General features: G+C 44.1%; 1 protein-coding gene across 1 annotated transcript in view; it reads left to right on the top strand.

The window, feature by feature from the left end:
* Positions 1-12,896, top strand: part of VWA8 (von Willebrand factor A domain containing 8) — a 1,363,176-nt gene that overhangs the window by 731,069 nt on the left and 619,211 nt on the right. Inside the window, exon 24 of the mRNA XM_086935029.1 lies at positions 6,308-6,427. Within this exon, the coding sequence (XP_086791155.1) occupies positions 6,308-6,427 (120 nt within the window). The remainder of the gene's footprint in view (positions 1-6,307; positions 6,428-12,896) is intronic.

Genomic DNA, 12,896 nt, shown 5'->3' on the forward strand with positions numbered 1-12,896 from the left:
GAAAAGCGTTGCATCTTGGCATGATCTTTTCGCTTTAAAGAACGCTATAGACCGTCCAGAACAGGGCAGCTTGTCTGCTATTACTGATTGCCAGATATGCGTTGGTCTCCTCCCATCTGCACTGGCTTACTGTTGACACAAGAATCAAATTCAAGGTCCCATAGCTGGTCTTTTGTGTTTTTTAGGTCTTGCCTAGCGTTGCAGCGCACGTGCTGCTCGCTCTGCGAGATCTATAGTCATCAAGTCGATTTCGGAAGTGGAGTGGAAGCTGCGCCCATGCTCTTGATTGGCATGCTTCATCCTTTATGGTAAACGCTGGCCTCCGATTCAAAGTGAGGTTTTTTGGTGACCGCCCTGTCTCCTTTAGGCCCGCCTACCTGGACTGGATCCTTTGCTTCACGGCTGTCGTGAGGGTATTTGTTATCTCAAGGAGGCATGTAGTGATGGATAATGTTTCCGAACAAGCAGCTGCCTATCCGCAATGGCGAGCGCTTGTTTTCTTTATCTGATTCCTGGAAGCGACTCAGGGAGGCGAACAGTTACCGGGAACCATGCCTCGGTAACTTTAATAATGCAGACACGCCATTTTTCGAATTCCTGGAAGCGAGACTAGGAGGCGGACAGTGGCCGGGAACCATTTCACGATTACTTTAATAATGGCAGCCGCGCCATTTATATATTGCGGCTGAACCAAATCCTTTTTTATTTTTTATTCTACGTATGACCCCGTTGTCAGGAGCAACTTCCCCACAAACGACTGCATCCCCACAAAGAAGCCGCCTCGATCCCTACTAGAATATCGCCAACAAAGCACCGCTCCGCACCATTATCTTCTCAGTAGTGGACCCTAGGTCCCTTACACCCCTAACTTAGAGGGGAGCCCCGTGCCGTATATACTTCATCACCATTGCCCCGTGAGCTCCTCGTCGACAGAGCATGACCTGGTTTAAAACTACCTCACACAGAGAGCACAAGTGCCAAGCAAGCCAAGATCACCCAAATGACACTGGCCCCACGAGCACATCATTTGCAGAGCACCCCCATATGAGAACCGTACCACCTTACCCCCATATGCAAACCTTTTACACAGAATTTTTCCGCATGGAGCCGGCAAAGGATACACATATGCAGAAAACACTGAAACAAACCCACACGTCCTTAGTCACAGTCAGTTGCATGATCGCAAGTATACACGTACGTACAAAAACACACATACTCACTTTCAAACTCCAATGCCCCCAATCCCAGCCACACGTAGAAGCATTTAGTCGGTCCTTTAGAAAAAGATAATTATTCCATACACGTGCGCCAACAGCAAAACACACAGCTCACACATTTGCCTAACCTCCAAATAGACATCGCAATACCATGCACACACACTCAAGCAAGTGCACACCCACCCACCGCACAACTCAGTACTCTGGTGCACTCACCGACGCACGCAAAACAAGCTTCCCCACTCAGGTAACTGTGGGAAGGTCTTAGGTGAGGGGAGATACACCGAACATAGGAGACACATGGGAAATCCTAGCATGTGTGGGGGACGCGGCGGCCTCAAAATTGGTACTTTCCCCTTTAAGACCTGCATTGCTAAAAAAACAAGGAATACTGACCTGGAACCCTTGGAAAGCTGCATTGCTAATTTGAAAGTGCAAGCCCGAGTCTAGGAACTCTGCAGCAACCTACCCCTCGCCCCAATACTCACCCTCTGCCCCCACTTCCACACCTATGTAACACCTGAGATGTCACAAGGCAGATCGGTAAATCCCACGGCACGTAGATACAGTGGCAGAGTGGACAATGCCACCTTTTCATACCCACATCTGCACATATCACTATCCCCCAGCAGACCCAGTGAGGGAACGTCTGTGCACACCCCGCTCCTCCCAGAGACGAGCTGAGCACACTGGCAGTGATAGGTGCAGCGTGTGCCAACAGCACATACCTGGGCTACACTGGCTCAGACCCCCGTGATGGCACTGCCATGACTCACCGCACGCACCGAGCGTGACAGCGGTGCAGAAAGCGGGCGCCCTACCTCGGATTCCATGTATTTGCCACCAAACATGCTGCTCCGGGCGCTGCAGGGAGCTGTGCTGAGCCTCCAGAGGGGGAGGGATGACTAATTTAAGTGATCTGGGAAAGGAAGGTAGAACATTATGGAAAGCGCAACTAGCCTTGCGCTGACCCACAAAGTCGATTCGCTGGGTATATCTTCGCTGTGTACTTTTATGAACTTATTTACAGACCGACTCCTTAAATTGTAGACTTTCTTAACGATTGCCTGTGTATTGTGAGTAGTGGTAGCTATTTGAGTAACCATTGCCACCATTAGGATCTGACTGCGGAAACTTGTTTTGAGACTCGCATAATAGATAGTTCATAAATACAACCGTGTGTTCAGAGAACCGCTTTAAACGACAGAGCTCTGTCGCCACTCCTGTGTCTACCGAGTAACAAACTGCAGTGCTGACATTTTTGTGGGACTTGCTTTATTTTGTGCCAACAGGGCTCGCTGAAGTACGCGCTTTCTGTTGGCTAGTTGAGTGTCTGTCATCCAACACAGGACGCTACTGCACAGGCTCTGCTTTCAGCAGCACAGTCATTATCCAAGCTGACCACACCAGTGGATAGGGTTACCACTCCTCCCTTGCTAACAACCCCCTGGAACCCATCCAATGACATTATGGTAGCGATTGCAGACCTTAAACAAGCATTTGCAATGCAATGGGTCTCGCATTCATGCAAGTTTGAGCTATTGGCGTTGAAAATAACAATGCCTTTTATTTTTGTTTTCGTTTTAAAAAGATTAATACCAGGCATTGTCATTTACAATACCAATATCTTAATCTTGTTTAACCGCGAGACCTATTGCATTGCAAATGCTTGTTCTGCATTGAGCCCATTGTTATCAGCAAACTGATTCATCCTACAACCCATCCAGGGTCCTGAGGTCACCCAGTCTGAGACTTGCTTATGTCCTGAGGGTAGGAAAAGCCCGAACAGGCGGCCAATAATTTCGGCTTCTAGCTGCCAAACTCTGTGATTCGCTGCCACTCCAGTTACACCCTGGTTCGACACCCATGAACTTTATAAATGTTTACACATAAACACAGCTTATCATTTTTCGTGATTTTTATAATCACTTATATATATTTTTCCGTTCAGTTTTCCATTCTGCCCCTTGTGATGAGAATGCAATTTGAAAAAGAATCTCATGGAAAGTGCCAGGTTGGGAAAGAAAACCGTTACATCAATCTCACAATCCCAGGACATAGACAGCTGGACAGTTGTGACCGGCTCATACAGAACTGCAATTGCTGATCACACGGAAATTTCGAACTACTATTACATTTATTCATTTTTTTCTAATATGTTTTTCTTAAATTTTCTCTTAACGTGAATACAATAACACTTCAGCATTGCACTGTAATTACATCCATATACTAATATTACATTGATTAGATAAAGTAACGGTCCCATACGTTGCCCTCACTCCCCACAATATATATGCAGCAGTGCTGTCTAAACTGGGTTTCATAATCCTTAATCAACTGTGCACATGTACACTGTAGTGATCTGCTCTACACTTTTACTGACTATTAGCACCTTTTCACTTAACACAGAGAAGTGAGAGACCAGGATGAATCTCTGTATTTCGCACACACATACAATTAACATTTCGAGTATTTTTCTAATTTCTGATTCTCATTTATCCAGGAAATAGAATGTGTTAGATGATTATGAATCATCTCCTTTCCTTGTTGTCTTTTGGGTTCCCTGAAAACCTACATATGCTTAGAATGAACAGTAGACAATGAAAGCCCTTTTATGTCCGCATCAAAATTGTTGCTTTGTTAGTATAATCTAAATTAGCATTTCAGATTTTTTCCTGTACAAAATGTATTGTGTCTGGTTTAATACACTGTGTAGGTTTAACTTGGTCTAATATTGTTACTTATCATAGAATTGTATTTCTAACCATAGGTGTTAAAGATATGTCGGGATCAGTGCGTAGTTCTCTATGTGGCAATACATGATAACACGGACGGAGATATCTTAAAGGCATTCCTATTGCCTGACACTAACTAAAGCTGTACAATTTCCTAGTTGATAGATTCGAGAGGCGATGTAAGGGTCAGGCACCGACATGAAAAAAAACCTGTAATTTTACCAAATCTTACGTCATCGACCGTCACCAACACGAAGGTTTCTAGAATGTCTCTTAATTTCGAGATCTTTTGTTGGGTTGTAAAACCTGTTTCACAAAATGGCCCTTGTCTAGCAGTGTAGCAAGAAAGGAAAGATTGGGCATCACACCATTGTATACTTATCAGTAGAGGTTGCACGACTAACAGTTTTATGTTTGTTACATTTTCCTGGAGTTCCATTGTCAGCGGTGAACCAATTTGTCTGTCAATGCTAATGGCGGTACTTTTCCTACTAACTGTGTGCATCTCTAAGTGCTCATTTAAATCATTGTAATTGGGTGGATAGATTTGTGTTTCATTTGAAAGTTTACTCCTCTCTTTCCTTACAAGGACCCAATGGAAGCTTTTACGTCCTTGTCAATAGCTAACGATGACTCAAGATGTTTTAAACTTTATTTAAGTATTCGCACTGTCAGTGTTACTAAGGCCTTATTAACTAGCTCCAGGTGGGTTGGTATGGTGAGAGATTTGTTACTTATGAGAGGGGCAACAGACAAATCAGTTTTGTTAAATCTGTGTTTTAAAAAATGGTTCATTGCATTTTTTTGCCTTTTTCTCCTACCTTAAGGGAGTTAAACATGGTGGAAATAGAGTGTAAACCTTAAAGTTATTTGAACTTGATCCAGTTGTCCCTTAGCATTTTCCTGTTACACATTATTTCCAATTATGCCATTAAGGCGTAAGTGGTTGGTGGGAACATCTTTTAGCTGACCACAGGGCTGAAGGAAACATTGGTACAATGGGTAGGTTAGAAGCCAGTGCCCTGTAGCCTTCTATCAAATTATTCCCTACAAAATTTATATAAACTGGATAGAGTATGATGTGTGTAGTTTGTCTTCAAACTTTGCCAGGGTACTTCTTTGGGTTGATTTTTGGGTTGATTCTACTTGTGCAGCCAGTTACTAGAGCCTGGAAGTTCTTCCATTAAATGGTCAGCTACAGAATTTGGAAAAAAGCAGTAAATTTGAGTTTTATGTGTTTTAAATGTCATAGAGTTAGACGACGACCTTGCAGGATGTGCGGATGGATATCCTGATCATTAACACTAGACTAGATGTTGGACTCCATATCTACTGTCGTTAGTTGGTTTTGTACTTTAGTACCTAATGCTCCAGAAGAAAAGACAATTCTTCCTGAGCAAAGTGTATATGTGCTTTGCTTGCCGTTGTCCATCTTGTGATAAATCAACATAAGAAAGCCAATGAAAAAAATATCAGTGCTGTTCAATGATTTTAAATGTCATGTTGTCTACATTCTTTATAGGATATGCTTCAAATCCACACTGCATTCTCTTCGTTTGCAACCATAATAATTTTGAGAAAGTAAAACAGTGTCACTTTGCAGGGTCTTATCAATACAGGACAATGCATCACAAAATTGACTATCAATTATTCACACTTTACTTTGTTACAGATAATTGTTTTAAACTGTGACATGGCTTTTTCTTGGCCAGGCTTGTCTATTGTAGGTGAAGGATGGCTCGGTCCATACCACATTTTCTAGATAACCGGTGACTATATAAATACCCGATGTCTCGGTTACATTTATGCAAATGTTTCTTTGTAGTTATCCTGAAAATCTGCCATAGAGCTGCCCATTATCGATTTACAACCAACGCCAGTTATTTAGAACATCTTTAGGACGATGATTATCCTTGTCTGCACTGAAACTGCTGGTTACTCTGTAAAGTTGCCTGTTGGCTTTCAACATATCATTTAATGAACGTTACTCTGAGAAATGAGCGTCCGGGACTCCGTTCAGGAGCATGGCGCCTCCTTCTGTTGGGGCTAGTTAATCGCAGCTCCTTGATTTATTGGGTTCTCTTAACAGTTGAGGAGAAATGGTATGAACCTAGCATTGTAAACAGTTGATCAATTTCGAACCATTCCTGCAAAGATTTCACCTGACTGACAACACTGTAGAGATCTCACTGTGACCAGCCCATTGAACATACCGCTTGTTGTTTGTTCTATGACTGCTCTGTCGCCGTATGTGGAGGTTCAAGTTTTATTCACTTCTTGAAATAATTAAATATGTGTGTAGCTAGTTATGGCACCCAAGGCCGGTTGAGTTCATATCCTTTTATCTTTTTTCAGACTCCGCTCAGGTCAATGGAAGGCCCAACGTGATCGCCATCCACCCAGACTTCCGGATGGTCGTGCTTGCGAACAGACCGGGATTTCCTTTCCTGGGGAATGACTTTTTTGGCGCGTTAGGTAAGTAATAAACCTCATTAAGGGTTTCCAATGAGAGCTGGAGGCTGACGTTATGGTAAATTGGTATCAACGCTGCTGATCTGTGCTCCGCCTTTCTTTCTCCTACCTACAGCGTCTGCTCCAATCAGCAGACGAGTTCAATCTTAGGGCAGTCCATGTCATGTAAGAGCAAGTCTTCCGCATGACAAGGTTTCTGTCTTCAAAATGTAAATGCAATTCATGAAAATATGCTTGTGGCTACGGGGATAGGCTTGCTTCATTTTAATCAGATTTCTTCTTGCACGCACGCACATGAAAAGGCTTTTTCAAAATGCACAAAAAATGCAGTAAAGAATTCTGAACCACACGCTGAAGGCCAAGGATCACATAAATAAAATACAAACATTGATTTTTGACTACTATAAAACCATGCAATGAAGCTAAACAGCCGACTCTTACTGTATGCAGTGTGGTGCTAAATAGCACATGGGTTCACATTAGCACCACCTGGCCAGTTTATGCCCAGGTTAATATTTCTGTTACTGACACCTGCTAGCAGGCCCGGTTCCTGGAATTTTTATCTGAATGGGCCAACGTGTCCCCAGTTTTTGACAATTCTGGAGATAGCCTACAAGCGATAGATTTACATTATATTTTCTTCCAATCAGTCATACAGAGCATGGGGAGGGTTATTTGAGAGTAAAAGCTGATGTTCATTTATACTCGTGAGGTCCAACCCTCCTAATTTCCTGCAGGCCAGGCTTCAATAGAAGCACCTGGATATCAAGCAGATTGTAACAGTAGTTCTTCACGTTTGGGAAGATCCCTGGAACCCCACCCAAGCCTTTGCATCTTTGCACCCGGAATTCTGGCTATTTACTCCTTGCAATGTGTCCAACACTTATTTCTTTGCACACTGCGATCTTTATAAAAAAATATTTTTATGTCTTTTTTTTGTTTCAATTGATTAGGTTTAAAAAAAATAGCAACAGATTTGGAACAAAAGAAAGCAGTATTCTTGATACCCAAGAGCAGTTTTCATGCCTGGTAAAACTGATAATTGCAGTCAAAGAGGTAGGGCGTATCACGCTGAAAGCTCCGGGGGTAAAACTGCCCTCTTTATGCGCCCTGGGGCACTATGGTTATACAGAAGGGGGCCGTTTGAGCAGCTCCTACTGAAAAGCTGATGGTGCCGACGCACATATAGAGCCAAAGCTTTCTTCAGAGCGTATTTCCTCATTTTCATGGGAGTTTGACTCCAAGCAAATGAGGGAATGACTGCCTCTGCGCCCGACCCATATCATGGGTGCAGGGGCAAATACACCTTCAGGATGCGCACTGACATTACACTACAAAAAGGTGGTACACAGTCTGTGTGCCTCCTTACGCCAGACTTCTGGAGGGTGCCAAGGGGCTACCATGAACCCCCCCAGATATCGCCCAGCAGGCAGGTGCAGTCACTAACTTCACCTGCCTGCAGGTGGCTCTCGCTCCCCTTTTTAAATTGCAGGCAGCATGCATTCTGAAACACATGATTTCTATACTCATAAACAGCTGCTCTGTATTTTATTGAAAGCGCTGCCCCCAGGGCAGCTGCGGGTTTTGGGCTGTCCTGAGGAGAGCGCATTAATTGTGACATGGGGCACAGTCCCTGTTTGCACCCCGCGCGCCTGTTTAAAGGTGCTCAGATACACAACCAGGGGCGGTGCTCCATATCTGTAATACAGGCCCTGGTGTTATTTGAAGCTCTCTTACAAACTCATCCATGCATGAGTTTGGCTGGGAGCGCCATCTCATGCGCTAAAAGGGTCAAATTCTGTTTCCACTCATTTTGCGACTGAAAGGTAAGAGGACAGGATATAGTGTTGAAAATGTGCTTTTAGAAGCTGCTGTTGCAATTCCTATATCTGTGGATACATACATTTCATAAAGTACTGGAAAAGCTTCAGCATAATCATGCAAAATGTCACAAATGGTGGCAACACATGCACAAGTGTAGCTCCTTGAGGCAAGCGGACAGCATGTGTTTTCTGAATGTGTATGTGATGCTGCTTTGGGTCCTGTAGGTCGAAGGACCACATGCTCTGCAGCTTTTGTGCATGAATCATCAGCTGTGTTGCTACCTCTCACTATAACAGCGGACCTTAACAAACCTAGTGCAATGTAGTTAAATGTAAAAAGTAATCAAACACTATTTAGGAAATGTGATCAAATAGAATAGAATACATTTTGTCTTAAAATTGTACATAATTGGTTTTAAAATAGCTGTATAAAGTATATGCTACGATGTACAAAGACACTAACCATTTATCTGAAAATTATACTTTGTGGCAAAACTTTAGTGATATCAATTTTAAAATATACCCATGGAATGCATTATTTAGTTCTGAAGTAAGTTTGGATAATTAGCCATAATGCCATAATGCCATCATGTATATATCATGCCACATTGTATAACTTTTGTATAACTTTTGGTAGCTCTTTGTTGAACTGAATTTTGATAAGGACCATCGGTAGTACATGTTAAGAGTAAGATCACTATAAACAGGACCTTTGAAACTATGCCGAAGGGGAGGGCCAAATTATGCAGCAGGTTTGAGTAAATTATTCAATTCAGTTCACGGCATTTCTAGAGCGCACAGCTGCCTCTTGGAAGGCGTCCCTGCGCTGGTAGAAAGTTCAATGCAAAAGAGGTCTAAAAGCAGACAAGGGCCAATTAGCCTATCAGCAGGAGTCAAAAAGCCAAGTCTTGAGACTCTGTCTGAAACTGGGTTCAGAGGGGCAGGAACGCAAACCAGGAGACAGTACATTCAAAGTTTAAGAGCCAGATAAGATCAGAAACTCCCCCCTCTTCTTGCTTTGTAGATTTGTACAACTCGTTCGATCTTAGGGATCTGGTTTGCAAATAAGGCTTCAATCTGGATCTAAGCTAGAGAGACCTTTGTGAGTAAAGGCTCTAAAAGCAAAGATGAGCGCCTTAAACTGAATCCTCTTGATGATTGGGAGCCAATGAAGATGCCGTAGGTGATGAGAGACTGACGAATGCAGGGAGATTTTGCGGATTAAGCGGGCAGCAGCATTTTGAATGATTTGTAGCTGTCGAATTTTAAAAAGCAGATAGGCCTAAGTACAAGCAATTGGCATAGTCCAATTTGGACGTGCCTAAAGCATGAACAATCGTTTTCTGACAGTCTACAGGAATCAGGTGGAGCACCTCCGGAGGCCCTCAAGGTGGCAAAGCAGGTAGCATAGTATTTTGACTTGAGGCTCAAAAGTGAGATTGAAAACAAATGTTATCCCCAGGTTCTTCACTACTGGAGCTGGGGAGGGAGAAGCACCTAATTCCGATGGCCACCAAATGTTAGCCTCCAGGAAAGACTTGGTGCCAAAAAAGCGGATCTAATTTTTTTAGGAATTAAGTTTCAGACAGCTTCCATTCATCCATTCCACAATGGCCTTCAGGCAGGATTTAAGAGAACACAAGGTTGCGGGTGCATCTTCATGAAAAGCCAAGAGGTGGTCGGTGTTATCCACATAGGAGACCACCTTCACCCCCAAGACTCAGGAAGTTTAGTCAAAGACTCAAGGTAGATATTAAAAAAGGTGGGGCTGAGTGTCGAACCCTGAGGCACTCCGCAGTCTAGAGGTTTAGATAAAGAGGTGAAAGGAGGCAGGAGGGCTGCCTGAGAGCCATCCTTCAGAAAAAAAGTTGAGCCAGAGCAAGGAAAGCCAAGTAATGCGGCATAGTAAGGCACATTTTGTGATAGTATTACTTCATTACGTTGTAATTTAATTTAATTTTTTTACTCTTGTTATCACTATCTGGGCATAGGTTGTATCTCAGTAGTACGAGTTTGCCACCCAAGTATAACAATAAGCAACAGAAAAGTGACCAGTCAGCTTTTGTGAAGGGTCTTCAACTGTGCAGCAACATTTCATGCAATATTTTTATACATTTTTGATCCATTTGAGCTAGAAACATTTATTTAAAAGTCTGCATATTATGCATCAGATAATGGATTATGTGGCAAATGTGTCAAATGTATAATTATGCGGAAAACACAATAACCGTAAAATTGCCTAATTCAAGTGGCCCGACTATAACCTGGGAATGTGCAATGTACTGTAGGAAGAATATCAGACATAAAAAGCCCACGTTTGTAACCCTGTCACACTGGTAAGAATAAATTCAGTAGTATAACACAGAAAAACAGAAAAACTCCCCCAAGTCTCAGATGGGAGCTTGAGGTACCGACTGATAGTGCGGGGCCTCGTACAACCTGAGCAGGGTCCAGGTGAGGTGAGGTCCTTTCCCCTACCATGAAGGAATTCATATTTCCAAATTGATATGGAGGGATAATGTCGTTGGTTGTTACAGGTCGTACCGTATTCAACCATTTTTGATCATATTGTATATATTTCTTTCCGGTGATGGTGGTGTTTTCTTTGTTTTCACTACTATGAGTGCAACTATTGTAAGAACATAGGCCCTGACGAATGCTGAGGGATTTAATACCCATTAGGCAGAAACATGTTGGCCCTTTATTAGACAGATATTTGTTGACTGTCCTTTTTTTGCACTGTTCTGGTTAGGTCGAGCAGAACTAAAAAGCATGCAAAGCATGCTTTGTCTGCTCGACAACTTTTGTTGGCGTGTTCGGGGGAATGTGAGACAGTGTACATGCACAAGCCTCTGCTGTCTCCGATTTGCCCTCGAGGGCGCGCACGTCGCCGTGCACATCCCCTGCCTGCCATTCACATGCTCTCGCAATCACACACAGGCAAAGTCACGCATGCGCACACACATTCCCACGCGCACACACTCACCCCCCCTGCCCCCCCAGGCATACACACAGGCAGGCAGGCACACACACATGCACGCACCCCCCTCCCCCACCACTCACGGGGCTCACGCGCACACACACACGCGCACATGCGCGCACACACAGATCCCCCCCTCTGCTCACTGTGCTCTTTTCCGGCGCATCTCCACACGCGGGGCACTTCTCTGGATTTTCACGCTACCGCGGGGCTCTCCCTCCATGATGGGAGCCCCGCAACAACGAGCATCACCGGCCTCTTCCGGCCGCGTCACAGGCCCCGCCCATGTCACGGGCAAGGATGCCTGACTTCCTGGTTTCGCCCCCGCCGGCAAAACTGCTTCTTCGGCGTAAACTGAGCGGCTCGTTTTCTATAGGAAACCCCTCTTTCCTTTCTTCCGTCCTGTGCCAGTTAATGCTAGGCAACACACTGCATTTCAAGAGGCCACTGCCCGCCCTCGAGAAGTCTGTTTGGCCTTGTGATCCTCCCTTGGCGGCCTCCGCACTGCCTCTTGCTCCCTCGCACTCTGCTGAATGGGGATGTTGTGATACTACACGCCGGGTGTTTGGCTTGCAGCGGGGCTTTCTTCAAACAACACGACCCCTGACAGCCCAGCTCCAGCTCCGGTTGGGATGGCCAGCCCCCACAGGCTCGCTCTTTCTTCTCTTTCATCTAGGAGGCGGGCCGGGGGCAGAGCCATGGTGTCATCAACAGCTGTTTCCTGAATCTAACGCCACGCATCTATCGACGTTTCTACGAAACATACCTGCCCCGAGTAGGCGAGGCTTGCGGGAACGGGGTCGCCACTTCAAAGGGACTGCGGATTAGCACAAAACAACAGGCAAGCCGTAGGGAGGAGAACTGCAGCGTTGTTTGTGACTGTGGTATATAGGAATACGAATATCTGTTACAACGCTTCCTCTCCTTTTAATCTAATTTTAAACAAGCATTTATAATTTCAATAACAGCGCCTCGTCAGGGTTAGTAAGCCCTATATAAATTCAATTTCAACTAACCAGTAAAATGCGTTATTAGGAGAATAAATTATAAAATGGAAATTAACACCTTTAAATTCATGATAAATGAACCCGTATAATTTTCTGACAGTAGCGTAGTAAGGGTGACTTATGCCCTAATGCAAGTTTCAAAAAAGCTCCTTCCACTACTTCTTTGCTAGGTAAGGAAAGACAGCTATAAATGGAGTTCAATGTGCCCTTCAAAGCCCTGCCAACCCTGCCGTGTCACTGCACCTACTGCGCTAGTAATAGCCAAGACTTGTTTTCTGTGTTCTGAAGTGCTGTCACTTGGCTCAGACACGATGACATCACCCAGGTGCCCTCTAAGCCAATGTTACCAAATGGTATCTTCAATTTTGAAGAGCAGAAGTGTTGGGGGTATAGCAAGTGCGTGTCCTCTGATTCTGTCTTGCAAGATACTGTTTTGATCGAGATAAATCTGTCCCGAAAGCTGGTACAAAAATGTTCCATCTTTAGCAAGCTCTGGTGCTGGTGTGGTCAACCTGGTGTACTCAGGAGCATAGTAATTAGCAAACGGTGTGAGAGGTTGTGTAAATTTACTATGTGCAATTGTGTAAAAAGTGACATGACAGTATCTCTTGTGACCTTATCACGGAACAAAATCCCTCATCAATAAAAATCTCATAACATTC

The sequence above is a fragment of the Lissotriton vulgaris genome, chromosome 8 (assembly GCF_964263255.1).
Source record: "Lissotriton vulgaris chromosome 8, aLisVul1.2, whole genome shotgun sequence".
In the NCBI taxonomy this organism is placed as follows: Eukaryota; Metazoa; Chordata; class Amphibia; order Caudata; family Salamandridae; genus Lissotriton; species Lissotriton vulgaris.